The sequence below is a fragment of the Lagopus muta genome, chromosome Z (genome assembly GCF_023343835.1).
Source record: "Lagopus muta isolate bLagMut1 chromosome Z, bLagMut1 primary, whole genome shotgun sequence".
In the NCBI taxonomy this organism is placed as follows: domain Eukaryota; kingdom Metazoa; phylum Chordata; class Aves; order Galliformes; family Phasianidae; genus Lagopus; species Lagopus muta.
Genome location: NC_064472.1, coordinates 1,249,991 through 1,269,364, shown reverse-complemented (window position 1 = coordinate 1,269,364; position 19,374 = coordinate 1,249,991). Strand labels below are relative to the sequence as shown.

The window sequence follows — 19,374 nt, the reverse complement described above, 5'->3', positions numbered from 1 at the left end:
TGAAATCTAGACAAGCTCTAAAAAAATAGAAGGAACTAACATTAAAGTGAAAAGCTACTGCTCTTACCACACTTGCTTAGTTGTTCTTTGGATTAACCCTGTGTCAAAGCATTTCTAATAAAAGAAAGCAGTCTGTAAATTACTCGTTTCAGACTTTTCTGCTGGGAAGATTCCACTTCACTGTTTGCCCTTCAAAAGGATGAAAACAAGGGGAAAACTACAGTTCAATTTTACTGGAGCTTTACTCAGTGCCAGGGCTACTCTGTGGAAGTTTGAAATGAGAAGACCTCCATGCACCTGATTTCAAGCCAGCATTCATGTTCCTACTCATTTTCACAGACTTACAGTGGAAGATCAACCCGAGGCTGCCAGCTGTGTTGTGCATGCAGGCTGTCAAAGAGCCCCTGACACACATCAGGTGCACAGAGGACAGTGGCTGGGCAAAGACACTCTGAGCCGTGCACCCAAATATGGAATCGCCAGTGCTACTGCCAGGAGCAAACCCTGCCTTTGGTACTGCAATGCTTTGGCATTTGACGTGGAAATCAGAACCTGGTTTTCCCTGTGGGTCTTGCAACGTCATGGCACAGACTTACCGTATCTTTGGCCATTTATGCAGCATTTTTTAAATGTCATGATGTTCTGTGTGAGAGTTCCTGTCTTGTCGGAGAAGATATAATGGATCTGCCCCAGCTGCTCATTCAGAGTGGTGGTTCTGGCCTTTGCAGCCGTGTCCTTCTCAGGGTAATACATTTGCAGGTCCCAGTTTATAAAATAACTTTGGCCCAAACGAATCACTTCGACGCTAAATGAAATAAACCAGAAGTTGTTGCTGCCAGTTGTAACTTATATTTAAAATAATGACATTTTATCAGGTCTGGAGGGCTCTGGCTGTACTTTCAGGGACTCAAGATTGCCCATATAACATAGGAGCTTAAGCCAAAACAATCACATTTTACCAGTTTATTACAGAGTGCCATAACCCCTAGACAGGCCACTCAACCCAACGTCAGACCACGCAGCTCAACTTCAACAACACTGCAGTGACTGCGGAAAAGCCTCTGTGGCCTGATCAAGCCAAAAAATATCAATGCTGCTACAGCAAATAGAAATCCAACATGGGAATAGCATTTTAAGTACCATTTGGAGAAGAGGAGGTAGAAAGCTGAAGGACTTCATGTTCTAGATGTGCTTGTCAAGAGTAAAATCATTAATGCGTTTAAACTCTGACATCAGAGCATCGTGTACCCAAATTCTAGTGATTTTGAAGTAAAACAAATACTAACATGCTATTTGTTAGAAGCAACTAATAAGAATTCATTGTAGAATCCCCAATTAATAGAACTTTATTTTTATTACTACTATTAAAAAGCACCTCCTTTCTGTTGTATTCATGTTCACTGTGGTACCGTAATCTTTTCTTTTATATCTACTTCATGTTAAGAAGGATTTAAGCTTTGAAACTGAAGTGTGACTAGGAGCTTTGAGGCTGAAGTGAAAGCCACTGGAAATAGAAATTATTTTGATAAAATAAAAAGTCTTAAAAATAGTATTCAACTTTTTGTTGACTTTGTGAAAACTCTGATATTATTGGGATCATAGTAGTTAAATCAGAAAAAGGCCAGCTTTGCACAGTTTTAAAGGCTGGGCTGGATGAGGTTTTGAACAGTCTGGTCTAGTGGATGGTGTCCTTATCCATGGCAGGGGGGTTGGAAAAAGATGATCTAGGAAGATCTCAGGATCTTCCAACCTGAACTACTACACGATTCCATGATTCTATGATTAGAGCATTAAGGTTTTTCTTTAGAAGAATTAATATGTTTTTTCATTTTATTACAAAACTAGTTTCCTTCATGCACTGTAAGATTGTAGAATTAGATCAAGAATTTAAATAGCAGAAAGATATGTCTCCTATACTGTCACAGATCACTGCTTGGGAAAGTTTTCTCCTTAGTCAAATTGTAAAGTACACATACACTTAACAATGTAAGAAAAGTTCAGCATCTTCAAATTCTGTCTCAAAGGGATTTGGGTGATGATTCTATATGAAAATGTTACAGAAAAAAATCACCTTCTTCTAGAATCCTAATGAATAGAGCATAGATAATATATCTGCCTGCGTTACCATCCAACGTGAAGCTGCATCTGTCACTACCATGGAAAATCAACTTTGTTGGCTGTTAGTTCATGCAATCACAGAATATCATCTAGTTCCAACCCCAGTAATATAGGCCAGTCACTACAGCAAGCTGCCCAGGTAAACTCAGCCCTGAATGCCTCCAGGGAAGTGGCACCCACAACTACTTTGGGCAACCTGTGCCAGTGCCTCACCATCCTCTGAGTAAAGAATTTCCTCCTAGTATAATTCTGAAGTTTAGTAACTGAATTCTATCAACGGTCCGACTGTTGAAAGGTGCTGACCTACCTCACATAGAGAGAAATGGGAACCATAGTGTTGAGAACAATGATGTAGCCCCAGAAGTTAAGGAAGCCGCGGTAGGGAGGACTGTAGTCCTCTGCATCGTAGAGGTACCAAGACGAGTTGCCAATCTGCTGCTCCCAGTAGGTGTGCCCGATGGCGAGGCCAGCCGAAAGCAGGATGAGGACAACAAAAATCTGCAGTGTATACACACAGGCATATGGCACCTCAGTAACATTTGCTAGACTTAATTACCACATCTCCAAATTCAAGCCAAAATATTACAGGTACAATAAATAAAGAGAAGGTGAGCGAACCTTTCCCACAAAACAGACTCTTTAGGTTATCTGGGTTCTAATTTCCGTCTATTCCCCAAGCACAGTTCTCACGTTTTGACACTTGCTTAAGTAGGCAGCAAGGAGGGCACAGGAACATGCACTGAGCAGGGCTGTACTGGTGCTAAGTGCCTCCACCTGCCAGCTGCCTCTACCTCTTTCCCATATCTCAGGGAATCATCTTGCTGATTAAAGCATGGGTTGGGGGACAGAGGCATTCCTCATACAGGCTCCAAGAGAAGTGCAGGTGCTGAGAAGATCTTGGGAGGACCTGGATCCTCAAGGCTCTCTACCCAGCAGCTCAGTGCAGACAGAAGCACCTGCAAGACTGGTTATGACATACATTTCTGCATTGTGCAGGCTGCCTTATATCTCCATTTTAGGGCCACAGATTCCAACAACGTGAGATACACTGTTAGATTCCTCCCCCTGCTTCATCCCAACTCAAAACAAAGTAGATGTACACTGTTTATATCAGAAGGAAAAAAAAAAGCTTTCTAAGTTTGCACTCACTGTGTTTACTTAAAAATGAACCCAAACTTCTGAATTTTAAAGAAAAAAAGCTTACAGTGTAAACCATGTAATTCATAAGGGAGTCAATTTTTGTCCTTTTAAATTTTGTCTTTCCACTGTTTTTCATTATTTTCGTATCAGCACCTAAGGGAGAAGAAAGAAAAGGAAACATTTAACACAGCAAATGCGATTTTTAAAAAGTGGGAATAGTCAAAGTTTATAAGAGAAGGGCACAATTTTCCTCCTGGGAGTACTCTTTTGATGAGCAAACGTTACACATATTAATTCCACACATACCTGCAAATATGACAACCCCATGGCAGAAATCTGTATTCCTAATTTTACATCCACGTAATAAGATCTTGTCAGCATCTAATGCATAGCTCCTGTTTCTCCAGAACAACGTTCCTGTGAACTTATCCAGTCGGTTATTAGGTTCTTCACATTCAATCAGACCTAAATTTTGAGAACGTGTTTAATAAACAGCATTTTCCACCAAAAAACTCTTGTCCTCTTTTTCTTTTAATACTTCTCAAATTTTAACAAGGGCCTGACTGCAAGAGTGAAGCTCTCTCCGGATCTTAAGCTCCAGGATGAACACAGCATTCGGCTCCTTTTGCTACCAAAGACTTCCCAGCAACGATCTCACAGGGTAAGACAAGCCTTTGCTGCCTGTTCAGACAACTGTGAATATTTAGGCTACAAAAAGTGACACTTTAATTCTACTCTTAGAACTTGCCCTGTTCCCAGTGTCTCTGATCAATCACCTGATAGTTCCACTCCCACATTCAGCTCACCCTAGAATTTTGGTTCATGTTGCACTCATTTTCATCAAAACATAAGTAAATAAATAGACAATAGACTTACCAACACATAAGTAAATGAATAGAAACCTTTCCAGGTACAACTCCAACAGCAAACTGCTCTTTTCTTTCCCCCCATAGAAAAACACATGCAAATGCTAGTAAAAGGTCAATGTGCCATAGTTCATTCAAGCCCCAGGTCTTATCTTCAGACACACTGTATTTTGCTCGGCCTCACAGCATCCTTGTGCAATTTGCCAGTAACTCCAGCATCACAAGCACCAGTATTAATGCTTCAGTCCACTCTCTGCTGTATTTATGTGGGCTGTAAATTATTTGATCAACATTTGAATAGCTGTAATAATAAAAATACAACTGTACAAACCATTGAAGTCTGCCATTGCATTCTCCTCTTGAAGATACCTGTCCGTTATCTCAAGGGCCATTTTAAATTTTAAGTTTGTCTCACTAAAAATAAAGGATAAAAAGCACACTGTATTAAGAGCTTTGATACAGGAAACATATGTTTTTGAACAAAATTAAATTAAGTGAATCAGTGCACAATAGACACCAGCCTCCCACTTGGAAGGAACAAGCAAAGCTGTGTGTTTCCACGGGCATGAAACACTCATGAGCAACACAATCAATTATTACACTGGCTGATTTTCCTCACCTACAACATCAGACACTGCAACAACCCCTTACCTCCTCTCACTCAGAAAAGTGAGGTTTCTCAGAAACACTGCTGTACTTCTACAGCAGTAATTAAGTGCAATCAATGGTTTGTTCAAAGCAATATTTAATAACTGACATTGTTAAAAGCTCCAATTGAGAGCAAACATTTTGCATGATGTTATAAATTACTGCTTACAAGATCACTAAAAGTTGACTGAGAAAGCAAAATTAACATCACCTCATTAGGTGAAGTCCCTGCCATCACAGACTTCTCTTGAAAAAACAAAAAAAAACAATACTACATTCTCTGACAACATGAACTAAACAACACTTGCAAAGCAACATGACAGAAATAGTAAGATTTACACTGTTTAAGCAGCATCAATGAAAAAAAACTTCCACAGAAAATTGTTTGCTTATTTGGACTTTTGTTGGTGGTTATTTTAATTTTTCTCGCTCAGGCAATATGACACGATTAGAAAAACAGAAGAGGGCAGGTTGCAGATCTCTGGCAATAGATAGTCCAAGCTCCTGTCAGCAGCTAGACCTCAGATGAAGTTATCCAGCATCCCATCAACCTAAATCTTGATTACAGCAATGGTAAAAATTCTTCATCGTGAGAATAACCAATTCTTACATAAATCCAGGCAGAATTTCACCTTAAGTCTCTTGCATTCCTTGTGCTGTCAGTGTGCATCCTTGGGAACACTGCATCTTCACTGCAACTGTGAGATACTGAAAGACTGTTATTAAACGACACTTCTCCAGGCAGAATACCACCACTTCCTGCTCCTTTTCTCAGTGTTCCATGTTCACCAATACTTCAGCCATCTTGGTGGCACTCCAATGGACCCTCACTAGTTTTTAATGTTCTTCAAACTGTTGGAATCAAGCACTGGGCATTTTTCCTGGTGTGGCTAACAGGTGTCAGGAACTATGGAACAATTTCATCTCTTGGTTGGTTATAGTAGGCCTGCCAGAGCCCACTGCTCCAAGGGTGCACTAATGGCTTGCTGTCCACAACAACCCCCAGGTTCTGTTTCATGGAGCTCCTGCCAGTCAGATCCTGGTCTGAACTGCTGGCTGGGATTACCCCATTCCAGGTGCAGAACCTCATAGTCACCTTTGCTCTCAATTTAGTTCAGCTGGTTTCCCCATTCCTGTCCCCCAGACTTATGGTCTGTCTGTCCAGTTCTGACATTAGCAACTCGTCCATAAGCGTGTATTACCAAATGCACTCATAAAATCAAGGTGGATTACATCTTCTGCTATGAAATGGGCCCCATATCCAATATAGAAGATATTTCGAGACGGAAGCAATAATCAGGCTGGTTAAGCACAATGTTAATTCTTGGTTTTCCCCAGTCAAATTCTCGTCTTTCACACGTCTGTAAATAGCTCCCATGATCTCTCCTGTTCCACAGTTTTTCCAGGGAATGAGGCGAGGCAGCCTGGTCTGTAGTTTCCTTCATATCGTTTTGGCTCTTTTTGGTGGGAGGGTGTGATCCTTGCTGCATTCCATGCCTTGGGAACTCCCCTTGTCTCTGTGATCTTTTGAAGAAGGCTGACAATGATGCAAGAAAGCTTTTACCACCCTCAGATGAATCCCATCAGGCTTGTCAGGGACAGTTTGTACAGGTGATCCTTGACTGGACCATCCTCTACTACCAGTTGTTTGCCATTTGGTTTACCACTGCTGCTTAGCACAAGAAGTTAGGAACTGACCTTTCCCATGAAGACAAAGCAATTAATCACAACATTACCTCAAAAATAACTGCATTAATTTAATTGCCTTATTTCTGAAATATACTCTTATTGCTCTTTTACCAGAAAGCCAAAAATAAATTAAAAAAAATCCTTTTGTACATTCTTACCCATCTAGTTCAGCTGTCTCTACGTAGCAGAGGCTGTTTGGTTCTGAGCTGGATAGCAGCAAAATATCAGCCTAGTGAAACAAATAAATAAGCAGCAAATAAATTCAAGTCAAGATCTGTACAGAATTCTGTAGGAATATGAAAGAAACGTATCTAAAGCACTTACAGGAACGAAACTATTCTTCTTCAGACGAATGATATCACCAACTTTAATATCTTTCCATTTTGTGCTTTTGAACCTAGTAGCAAAATAGTTTAATGATGATTACTATTTCATCTAGAATAGTATCCACCCTACAAATCATGAAATACTAAACTTTCTACAGTACAAAAACATTACAGCTTGGTTAAGATGCCTCTTGTTTTTGGAAACAGTAATTTAAATGGGGGTCTAAAACTTGGAAGAAAGCTTATCTCCTTTCTTCCCTGCTTGCTTTTATATGGGTTTCTGTCCACCTCTCCAACGAAGCTGCTCTTAGCACAGATTGAGTGTCACTAAGAACTAAGTTTAAATGACTACTTTCAGCAATTTCCTTCTTTTTCCTATTCGCTTTTCACACAGGCATATGGAATAGCAGAGAACAAAAAGCTGAACCTCTTCTGTCACGTATGATTTATGTAACAAAGCAACAAACATCAGTTACTGACTTCAGAAGAAAACCACGAACCTTCCTTCCCTGATGACTTCACATGCTCTATTATTAACCTCATTGTCCATCCTGTGACGAACCTGAAAAGCAGCAGGAGAGAATGTACACCCAACCGCATAGAACAACTGTTTTCTTTTGCTTTTAGTATCAACAGAACGTGTTTCTTACTATGTCATCCACTAGGTCTTTGACCGCAGTTATTCCCAGCACCAAGAGCAAGGGCACCAGCGTTGTATACCACGACAGAGTACTGATCTGGGGAATTGCCTATCAGAGACAAACAGAACCAGTGCAGGATAATCATCAGGCTCACTTCAGAAACAGTAAGAACAGTTTAACAATTGTAATTGCTTGTACTTTCTCTTGGAGCTTCTGGTTTATGAATGGGTCATGGAAACCATCATGTTTTACACAGTAACAGACAAAAGAAACAGCTTTTCCTCACAAAATTAATCAACTTTGCAACTAGTTAGTCTAAGGTAATACAAAAGTAAGGTAAGGTGATCAGGATTTCTGTTAAGATATCCTTAGTTTCTATAATTGTTCAGATACGGTCCCTCACAGAGCATCATGCAATTTCCTAAAAGGACAGCAATGAATTGTGTCGTGTTATTCAGTTTGGTAGATCAGCACCTCAAACTCATTTCACAGTTCGTATTCTCTGTTTATAAAACATGCCTTACCTGCAAAATGAGGAGTACCAGAAAATAGCTGTTGGCTGCTCTTTTGAACTGTTCAAACAGATTCAGTGGTAAAAAAGTGACAAGGTTGTACTTGTACGTCTTAATTGCATTTCCCTGTTGAGTAAAACAAGTGTCATTCATAACATAAGATTCTTCCTGCTTTACAAATGTACAGATCATACTTTAATAAAACATTTTACTAGTGAAATCTTTCCTATAAATTTTGTTAGACTTGTAGCTTTCTTCAACAGTTTCACATGGGTTACTATCATAATGAAACACAAAAAAATAGTCTGTTTCACTGGCATTAACACAGCCAAAAACCATCACAGACTTCATATCTAGCTTTATATCACCAGGGACTACAGAACATCACACAGCCACAGTGCAAAAAGGACACAGCCTGTCCCCAGGTAGCTCCCATAGGAGCATGGTGCAGGGGGTAAACTTCAGTGTTCTCCCCATCCTGTTCTGTTTTCTCTGTAAGGCATATGAGCATTATTTGCTATATACACAGCATCACTGTTAGGGATGCAATTGGTGTCTGATGTCTACCCACAAAAAGTACATTCAGACACAAGTCTTTGAATCTGACTTCAGGAGGGACTATGTGAGATTTGCTCATGATAACCTCCATCAGTCAGGCATAGAAGACTTCTATTTGAATAACAGCTCCACCTGCAGAAATTTTGGTATAAAATGTTCATACTCATGCATTAAATAACATGAAGTTTGCAAGGCAGATATCTCAGCAGGCACAAGGAAACACATAGGCCAATGCACCACCAATAACACCATACACTTAACATGTTAACCCCAAAGTCCAATTTTGTGTCAACCACAACTGGCACCGCAAATTTAATACTTCGAATTAAGAAGTCTCCTTGATCCTAATCAGGTGCACTTGCAATAACACTGTTTAAATGAACAGACATTCCCTACTGTCTAATTTTAAGACTGTTCCAGACAAGCTTCATCAGAGTATTGCTTAATCCTACACACAGCCTTCTTTGATGAAAGAAGACAGCTTTATGGATGTTTGCAAGAGCTGTAGTTTGGGAGATAAAATTCAGAGTCAGGACTGAGGATATCTAGCTTTTAATTCTTTACTTTGTCTTAAGTAAGTCTCATGATACCTACATTTTCTATTCACAAACTCAAATCAATTACATTTCCCTGCCTCTACTGGAAATCCTAATAGAGTATTCATTGTGGCTTTTACACCAGTCAACAACGTTTGAAAAGATTTTAATGAGATCAAGAAAGCATTCACCCTGACAAGTCCTATAGCCATATAATTGAGGCACAGAAAACTTACAGCATATTTGCTTTTTTTGAAGCACAGAAATACTTTTCTCTTAAACTGGGGCTGTTCATGGAAGTGACGATCATTTGCTTTAACTTGCCAGCTGCAGTCTGGAAGAAAAAGGTAAATAAGAGTCAAGATTTGATCGTCACACATGAGGAATCCATTCTACCAGCATCAGGTTCTCTCAAACGCCATCTTTTTAAGGTAATTCCAATTGAAACAAGACTGGAACTGACTTTTTATATTATTCTGTATAATAAAATGTCTAAGATATTTCCAGATTACTAGTCTTTTCTAATAAATAAATTAATTAAAAAATAAACTCATGTAGGAAAAAGTCAAATAACAATTTGGAATTTCCACAGGAAACTGAAAACGTAGAGAAACATTCAGTCAAGCACCCTTGACTAAATTCCCTATTTCCACTCTTTCAGTTTGCTTTTGCTAACAACCGAAGCATCGTGCACTCAAAACACAGGGTTTCTCAGTCTTCTTAAAAATTGAAAGATACACTCATTTTTCTGAAAAAAATGCATTAACATAAACATAGTGTGTTTTCATGAGCAATCACAAGTAAAAATTTGATGTGCTCAGCCATAAGTTTTCATTGCTTGCTTGAAAACTCAGGAATATGAATTACAGTATGCAGCAAATTTAATAAAACTAAACAAGAGACATCAGCAGCAGCCTTCTGAAGTTTTGGACAACAATCTTACAGAATCACTTACAAAGCTACCCAGCAAGCTTGCTTAGATCTGCTACCTTCAATATTTGGCATTTTAAAGCTGGAATTGATACATAGCCTCCCGAGGGAAAAAGTCTCAAAAGCATTTCCTAGGAAACCATCCATTTCTATTCTGAAGTTGTTTAGAAAACTAAGAAAAGTAACAACCAAATAGAAATAACTGTGTTACGCTTCTTCAATTTTCAGGTTATGGAGAAGGCAAGTAAGTGAAGCTCTGCTCAAGCAGTTCTTGGACTGCAGGCCATGTACTTCTAGGATCCACCTTAATTAACGTAAGGATACAAGGCAGATCATTACTGTTATGCACCAGGTAGTGGCACAGAATTCTAGATGCAGGCTCGAGTTCAGTTGATTTTCATACAGATATTTATTAGATTGAATTGCCACCAATCGCTCCTCCTTTTGGGTAAGCTAGATGATCTTTGGAACCTTGAAGAAGATGTTCAAGGCCCCTTCCAATCTGAGCCATTCTGTGATTCTAAACCAGTCCAAATCCTATCTAACACACAAATTACAAAGAGAAGATGGATCCACATGTGGCTTGCTTCTGGCTTCAGTACTACTAGCTACCCAAAGCAAGTTTCCATCAGAGTAGTACCTTTTTTCAGTGGCTCTTGGCTCTCCTTGGTGCTCCTGTTGATTTGGTTTTGCTCTGCTTCAATGGCAGGCTGCTGGCTGTCCAGCTCATCCTCTGTGTCATCATCACTGTATGGCACCACTTCGTCATTAGGTTGGGAATCCTCATCGAAGGTGGTCTCCGAGTCCCGTTCCAAACTCATGCTGCCAGTGCCCTGCAGGCATTTTGTAAAGGTTTAGAAGCAGAGCTAACAAAGCAGGTATTGACAAAATTTATTTGCCAATAATGTTTAGCAAAAAAACAAATTTGAAACTAGTTCCCCTGGAGTAGCTGAGGGCACAGAACTGTGCTGTATTTAATTACACACACACAACACAGCAGACCAGGAAGATCTTACAGTCATGATACAGGACATCTTTAATGGGATGCAGAAACAAGCTAGCCTAGGAACATCCAGCTCTCAGTAGACACGCCACCCACATCTGCAGCAGCATCAGGATCAGAGGGGTGCAGGAGCTGGGCCCCAGCCTTCTTCAGCATTTTTAGGTCACTGAGACCACTTCCACGCCTTCAGCTGCTTGCTGCAGCTCACAGCATCCAACCGGCTGTAAACTGAACCCAGCAACCAACTCTCACTTGTAACTTCAACCCACATCCTCCCACAAACAGCCACCTGTACAATTCCTAGGGAGCTCTACACTGACAGTTGGCCTATTCACTGCTTCACTTAGTGTTATTTTAATGACTGACCTGGTACAACAGTTCAGATTGCCCTGATGATGTGTACTGTTCATTTCTAGTCACACAATTTCCAAAATTTGTTGTACTCAAGCTTCAGTTACTTGTTTTGGAAGATCGACACTTCTGAAAAGACTGATGTGATTGAAAACTCCAAGGAGAAGAAGGGGCTGCCTCCTGGAGCTCAGGAAGCCTGCCAGCCCCAGCCAGCCTCCCCTGGGTCCCCACAGCCCAGTGTCACCTCAGCACATGCAAGGCTGTGTCGCTCTATCTCCACACTGCTGTCAGCAAAGCCAGCCAACAGCAATCACTGGGGCTGACACCAAACCCTGCTGGTAACCGCTTTGGTTTCCATTTTTACAGAGCAGGACTGCCTCCCTTCCTTAATATCTCTTATGAGAGACATAAATATTAAATGTGCACTTAATATGCTGCTCAAATGACACGACCGTGGGCTGGCAGCCCAAAGCACGATGCACTTCTGAGCAGCAGCACACGAGAGAACGCTTCGGAACAGCCAGCTTAAAATTAAAACCAAGCCTACAGGCACCAGATCAGAATGGACGGATGGACACAGCTTCTTAAAAAGCCACACATGCTGCTAGGAGCCACTCACCAATACCATTAACTGGGACATTGCAGCTGGTCACTAACGCATGGGACATGCAACGTGAAACTTCTAATTGCCTGTTCTAAATACTCTCAGAGTTACAGAACTCATGAGACTCATAGACTGAGCAACCACAGTTCCCTCAGCTGCTCCTCACTGAGACTTGCAAAGAAGCAGTCACAGACACTGCAATATTAACACCTCGTGTGTGGAACAGAATGCAGGGAACAGCTGAAAATACTGACGTATATGGTCCTCAGAACTAAAAGCACCACTGGATCTTTGAACTGCTCTCAAGCTAAGGCAAAACAAGTTCACACACCGGACACACAGAGTCTTCAGTCTATTAATCTTTACTCAACTGATTAATTAATTAATTAATCATGAAAAGACCTAGATGTATAAAATAAACCCAAACCACCACGCTGCATTTCTTTCATAAATGCACAGCTAAATGGAATCACCTAAAACACGCCATGATGCTACCAGTCCGATGGCCTGTCCAAGGGAAATTGAATGGGATTGCCTTCCTTCTGCATCCCCAAAGAACTGAACTGTCAGGGGCACTCTGCCAGCAGAGAAGGGGTCATTACAGCATGTATGTGTGGATATGGCAATTGGGTACATGGCTTAGTGGGCATGGTGGGAGCAGGATGGGGTTGGACTAGGTGACCTTAGAGATCTTTTCCAGCCTTAAGGATTCTATGATTCTGTTAAGGGATAGCATGGGTCTGGGTAATCCTCCTGCAGCCCACTATTTAGCTATCATAAAGCAGCACTGAGAACTGGAGTCTTTCAATGGCAGGATATTGCATTTCTATCCCCACTTCAGGGATTCCAGCCAAATGCTTTAATAGAGTATCACCCCTCATTAAAAATATATTGTTGAACTAATCTACCTGTAAGAAGAGCTTCTGCAAGATAATAGGCTAATAACAAAACTAGATTTGCTTCCAAAATGTGAGATGGATGACATACTGCTCAAAATAGGTAGACAAGTTTTTGAACAAGCACACAACGTATCTAATGAACAACCTCCTTAACGACACTGTAAGGAAAAGCCTTCACTTAAAAGAGTATGAACAGCACAAATAGGACAAGCACATAACCATCACTCCAAGCTCTTCTAAGCATCAACTGAATGAGCTCAAGGCCTGCAGCCACAAGGCCATCTATCTGTGCATCTACTTGATACAGAACAGCTGGACTTACTTCAGGGAATGACTTCATCAAAATAATTGAATATCCCCAAAATGACATACATGGGAGGAATGATGTTTCCCAATCAGAACAAACAGTCATCGTTTTGAAATGCACTAACTTCCTTATGTATCCTCACGGAATACTGGAATGTTGGTAGAGTTCCATTTTGAAATACTTTGGAGAAAGGCAATATCAGTAGTTTACATAACTATTTTAATTCACCTGTGACTGCAGGTACAGTTCTTTTCACCTGAGGCAGTCTCCAGGCAGGCTCTGGTTTTCCCAACCCTTTCTGAGAAGGCTCAAATAGTATCTCTATTGTTCTTCCCACATCATCTGTCTCTGTTTTCATCTTTCTGTATGTGTCCTTTTTGTGTCTGAATTTTGGCAGCAGTTCCTTGTTGATCTATGTACATCCTAGCCACACTAGCCTGACTTCCTGCTCCGGGAGGAGGAGATCCTTGGAAACCAGACAACAAATCTGAACTCTCCTCTCCACGACCGTGCCCCATGGAACACTTCCAAGCAGATCCTTGCTCTCCTGATATCCAGGACTGTGGACTTGAGTGGTGAGGCACTAGCACAGGCTGCTCAGGGAAGTCACTGAGTCACCATCCCTGGAGATGTTCAAGAACCGTGGAGACATGGCACCTGGGGACATGGCAGTAGGCATGGTGGGGATGGGCTGATGGTTTCTCTTGGTGACCTTTTCCAACCTTAATGATTCTGTGACTTGCCTTGCTTCCTCCTGTCAGGATTCCGAATTCCACCATCTAATGGCCCCAGCGTGCAAGACTGTCCCACCCTTCAAACTCCAACTGCTTCTTCCTTGTTTGGATATATAAAGGCTCAGTAGACAATTTCCTCTTCGCTTTCCTATACCTTAACAATATTTATCTTAACTGCATATGTTATGACACACGCAAGATAGAGGAGGATGTGAGCAGTTTATTAAAAGCTTAAAGTTCCACACCTAGAAACGTTACCTGGGATTCAGTTTAGTTGGAAATTCTCAAATGCACTTAGAAACCCGAGGCCTCAACTCTTCAAGGTTAATCAAACAAATGTTGCATTAAGGAAAAACAAACAAACAAACATGGCTTATAATTCAGAACACATCATATATGTTATACGACCTTGACGTCAGCCTAAGAGTTCTCTCTGACTATCATAAACCATGGGGCTTGGTGCCTGGCACAGCAGAGCAGCAGACTCTGCCCAGACATCACAGGCAACTGGCTCCTCAGCACCTGAGCTAGCAGACACACACCAGCTCTCAGCACAGTTTCAGGAAACAAAACGGCTGAATATCTGTCCTGGGAAAATAGGTGCTCCTATTTACTTACTTTCAAGCTGCTCCATCAGAGTGCAGGAAACAAGCAGCGACTTGCTGGTCTATCAGAGCTCCCACTCTCTTCCTGTGCATGGTGATCCTGAAAAAAGTTGCCACCTCGAAACCTGCTGTACTTGGGCAGTGCCAACACAGGCTTAACAGGAGGTGACTCAGACTTCCCATCCTAATTCAAGTGATTAAATGTGGCTAAGGGAAAAATACATGTGGTGCAGCAACACCTCCACATCACAGATCCCAGCTCATCAGAACACATGTCACACCTGGCAATTCTGAGCTCACCTCCGTGGCACAGCAGAACTGAAAAGGTTAAGGCAGCCCTTTCAGAGAACCAGATGATCACTGCAAAACCTTGAGAAACCTGTTTTGTGAGCGGCGTCTCATTTGAGTCAGGCTGTTTGGGTCACCTACTTCTGTCACTCACCCAGACTCAGATTTTACACACACACATGTATACGAACAGACATACAAACACTGCAAAATATACATTATGTATATTTTGATTCACAATACTCATCTCATCTCACAGGAAATATTTCTAAAAAAGATCGTTTCGGGCAATTTTTGGCCACAACTTGTGCAGAAGATACTGAGAACTTCATCCGAATAGCAGATTATTTCCTTTTCCCTCAAACATTACCATAGTGGAGGCACCTTGCATCATCACTGACAGCGAACAGTAACATCAGCACTGACATCCACCACAAGAAGACAGATTTAAGATGGTTACAATCCAGTGAATAGCTGACTTCTCCTCACCTGCCTTCCCTTCCACTCTTAGCTCCAGGATAAAGTCACCAAGGGCAACCACTCACTAAAACGGGTCCTTCCAAAAACATATTTCACCAAACCGCAAGGATCAATGAGTTACAAAATTACTGAACGTGTGAAAATGAACACAAAGAATATTCTAACATAAATAAACTATCATTATGAGCCAAAAGGACTCTACAGAAGGAAGGGATTAATTTGACACTTACTGAAAACTGGAAGCTGACAGCAGACAGATCCACAGCTCACAGTCCCGACTGTCTGAAGCCAAGCAATGATGGCTGAAGATGAGGGCACTTACAGAAACAAAACGCTAATTTTACCCATTATCTGCACTAGGATTTTTCATTAACAGATATGGACTTTCCTTCTCCTAAAGTCCAAGTTATGCCAAGTTATCTTTGCAAATGATAATAAAGAAGGCAACCTTTGTTCAAGCTGTAGCCTTGCTACTCTGCGGGGGTTTCCACCTGGATTTTACACAGATTATTAAACTTCCTCCCACGGTTCATGGTATAAAACTACATGGTTTAGATTAATAAAGGAAGAATTAATTATTTTTGTGCATATATGAACTGTTTTGGAAGACGTTTTGGAAACTTCAACAGTTATTTTCTCAAGTGTTTCACCTCTCCATCAAAACCAGCAGGCATTTTAAACCGTACAAGTTACTTCCCGCTACAGATCACAGTTGCAGATTGCAGCTACTGCACCTTTCCCATCACCATTAAAGCTGGGAACTCTCCTGGGCTGCCCAGCAGGCAGCATGGCCTGAGGGAGCTGTTGGACAAAAAAAGCACTATTTCTGATCAGATCTCCAGGCCATTCATGCTACCTCCTCTTCCTACCCTCCTCCTGGTGCTGTCCTTGGATTTGATTACACTGCTTTCTCTCCAGTGCTCACCCTTCCACGCTTTTTCTTTGCTCCTTCCTGCGCATCACTCTGCACCAGCCTATAGACAAAGGCATCCACAAGTTTGCCCAGGTCTGCTTTAATCTGCTGGTCAGATTGAAATTCATATTTTTGGTTCTAAGAATAGATGAGAAAAACAACAACACAACACAGCACTAAACGGATCACTCTAAGTCACAGAATAACTTCGTGAGCTTGGCAAAAAATGGAGATGCAGAAGCAGTGCACTGTCCCTGAGTACTTGCAAACGGGTCTGAGAGCCTGAAGGTCCTGAACCTTCAGTCTGCAGCGGACAAGGCAGGAACCACATCCTTCACCCCAACAAGCACAGGTCACAGAGGGTAAGAGATTTGCCCAAGGCCACATGGTAAGTCACAGACAGAGCCAGGGTTGGGTTTCAGGAGCTCCCGGCTAATATCCTGCATTCAATTACGTCTAAACAAAGCACCTCATTTAGCAGAGGCCAGGTAAAAGAAACTGCCAAGGAAGAACATCAAAACCCCTCGTAATGAAAACAAAATCAATCAAACCTTTCCCAGTATCTAAATACAGGCAGCTCATTACCTGTCAAGCCCAGTACGAACACCAGTGACATTAAAATAAAAGCCACAGCAACAAAAGAAGACGGAAAATTAACTCCAGCTAATTTAAATAGAGGACTTCAATGCAAAGCAAGCAAGTGGCTTGTTGAATTCAACATCACAAATTGCAAGCCAAGGGACTGGAATATTCAGAGGCTCTGAATGAAGAGCACAAGTTACAGGGCACTGCTTTGCATTACCTACAGATTAACAAAGGGACAAGCACAGGTTTGGGTCAGATGCACAAGCAACCACACTCTAAGGCGATCTTCAGTAATATCAATGTGGAGACTGGTGGAGAAAAACACAGACCAAACACCCCTCAACGTTTGAATCAGTCTCAGAAAAGAAAGCCAAATAAAACAGAACCAAACAGATCCAAGCAGAAAACTTGTGAGTAAATCTGAGCTTATACGGATACCTTCAGCAGGGAATTAAACCCACGTTATCTAGAGACAATTATAGAGTTAAGGAACACATGGCAGTGAAGTTTGTTAGCAGCCCCACCAACATGCCCAGCCCTTGGGCTCCCTGCAGCTGCAGCACCCGCTGCCTGCCATGCACTGAGCAAAGGCAGTACAGTTACTGCCAGGAGCAGCACATGCTGTGCCTGCAGTTTCAGTGTCTCTGCTGACATTCACTCAGTGGAAGGACACCTCGTGTGCCAGTCCATTTAACACTGCTGTACTTAGGCCTCTGGAGGAGGGATGCTATGGAAACAAAGCAGCAGACAGTAGGGCTGAGATGCAGATTTGTGTCCGTCAGAAGCTTTTTCCATCTGCCAGCAGCCTGATGAGCCTCACAGAACAGCCCGGGTTGGGAGGGACCTTAAGGATCACGAATCTCCAACTCCCTGCCACACGCAGGGCCACCACCTCCATATTTCATACCAGACCAGGCTGCCCAGGGCCCCATCCAACCTGGCCTTGAGCATCTTTTGGGACAGGGCATCCACAGCCTCTCTGGGCAGCTGTTTCAGCCTCACGAGTAACCTCCAGCGCTCTGCTACAGAACCACGACAGTTTCTTAACATGGACTCCTGTAACTGCTCTAAAGGCTGAACAAACACGAACTAACGGATAATTACCCACAACCACCAAGGGTGTTTTCCTCAAGAACACACACGAGGAAGGAAACCGACTCACAGACGCGGTGCAGGCAGCGGGATCCGCAGCACGCCCCGTCCTTCCCTCGGTGCGCAGCTCAGAGAGCGAGCGGCGCGGCCGGGTCGGCAGCCGGGTCGACGTCCGGCTTCAGGACACGGCTCCGCATCGCCTCGCCCGGCGTTCCTAAGCGAGCAAGTGCAGGCATTCACGTTTTTTACAACAACAAAACACACGGCCTTCAGGCTCGGGTGTCCTGAAAGACAGACAGACAGATAGACAGAAAGAAAGAAAGAAGGAAAGAAAGACCACAACAAAACGATTTGCCCAGACCTCGAAGCTCGACTCCTTGCTTCGCCCTCCCTCCCCGCTGCCTCCAGCCCCAGGTCCGGCCGCGCTCCCGCACACCTCACCACAAACGCAAGGCGCAGGACGCCTCGCCTAGGCCAACGGGCACCAACCCCGGCCCCCGCCCCGAGTTTCGGCACCGCCCGCCCGCACCACCTGTGCGCGGCTCCCGGCCCCCACGCCCGCTGAGCGACCGCTCGTGCCCCGACGGCCGCCGCTCCGCCTGCCGCCAGACCGGCCGGACGGGTTCCGGGCGGGGGGAGGCGCCGCGCCGGCGGCGGCCGCGAGCCTGGCAGTCACGCGTCGGAGCGGGAGGGAGAGGCTGTGACAGACCTGCAGCCGGGCCTGGGTCGGGTGCTGAGGTGTGGGACGGGCACTGAGCTGGGCTGAGAGGCCCGGACACAGCGGTGAAGTGGGGTAACGCCTGGGAGGCTGCAGGCGCAGGATTGCGTGGAGCTCTTGGAGCGGGGCAGGAGGAGGGCACTAAGATGGTCGGAGGGCTGGAGCACGTAACTACGAGGAAAGGTTGAGGAAACTGGGAGTGTTTAGCTTGGAGAAGAGAAGGCTGCAGGGAGACCTCGTTGTGGCCTTCCAGCACTTGAAGGGAGCGCATGAACAGGAGGGGGAACGGCTGTTTGTGAGGGTGGACGGTGATAAGACAAGGGGGAATGGTCTTAAACTGAGAAGGGGAGGCTTAGATTGGATATTAGGAGGAAGTTTTTCACTCAGAGGGTGGTAAGGCTCTGGCACAGGTTGCCCAAGGAGGCTGTGGATGCCCCATCCCTGGAGGCATTCAAGGCCAGATTGGATGTGGCTCTGGGCAGCCTGGGCTGCTGTTGGTACATAGCAGTGGGTTGGAACTACATGATCTTTGAGGTCATTTTCAACCCAGGCCATTCTATGATTCTATGACTTCTTTGGACTTGACTACAACAAGAGCCAGCAATGTGTGTTTGCAGCCCAGGAGACCAACTGTACCCTGGGCTGCATCAAGAGAAGTGTGACCAGCATGTCGAGGGAGGTGATTCTGCCCATCTGCTCTGCTCTCCTGAGGCCACCTGGAGTACTGAGCCCCCAGCACAAGAAGCACATGGAGCTGTTGGAGCAGGTCCAGAGAAGGGCCACAAAGATGATCAAAGGCTGGAGCATCTCCCCTATAAGGACAGGCTGAGA

General features: G+C 43.4%; 1 protein-coding gene across 1 annotated transcript in view; it reads right to left on the bottom strand.

The window, feature by feature from the left end:
* Positions 1-18,287, bottom strand: part of ATP8B1 (ATPase phospholipid transporting 8B1) — a 32,786-nt gene extending 14,499 nt beyond the window's left edge. Inside the window, exons 1-14 of the mRNA XM_048931654.1 lie at positions 18,187-18,287; positions 17,896-18,039; positions 10,605-10,797; positions 9,271-9,368; positions 7,953-8,066; positions 7,438-7,536; positions 7,288-7,349; positions 6,786-6,858; positions 6,620-6,690; positions 4,456-4,538; positions 3,565-3,723; positions 3,323-3,411; positions 2,426-2,616; positions 597-805 (exon numbers count right to left, since the gene is read on the bottom strand). Of these exons, the coding sequence (XP_048787611.1) occupies positions 597-805; positions 2,426-2,616; positions 3,323-3,411; positions 3,565-3,723; positions 4,456-4,538; positions 6,620-6,690; positions 6,786-6,858; positions 7,288-7,349; positions 7,438-7,536; positions 7,953-8,066; positions 9,271-9,368; positions 10,605-10,785 (1,429 nt within the window). The 5' untranslated portion in view covers positions 10,786-10,797; positions 17,896-18,039; positions 18,187-18,287. The remainder of the gene's footprint in view (positions 1-596; positions 806-2,425; positions 2,617-3,322; positions 3,412-3,564; positions 3,724-4,455; positions 4,539-6,619; positions 6,691-6,785; positions 6,859-7,287; positions 7,350-7,437; positions 7,537-7,952; positions 8,067-9,270; positions 9,369-10,604; positions 10,798-17,895; positions 18,040-18,186) is intronic.
* Positions 18,288-19,374: the final 1,087 nt, after the last annotated feature.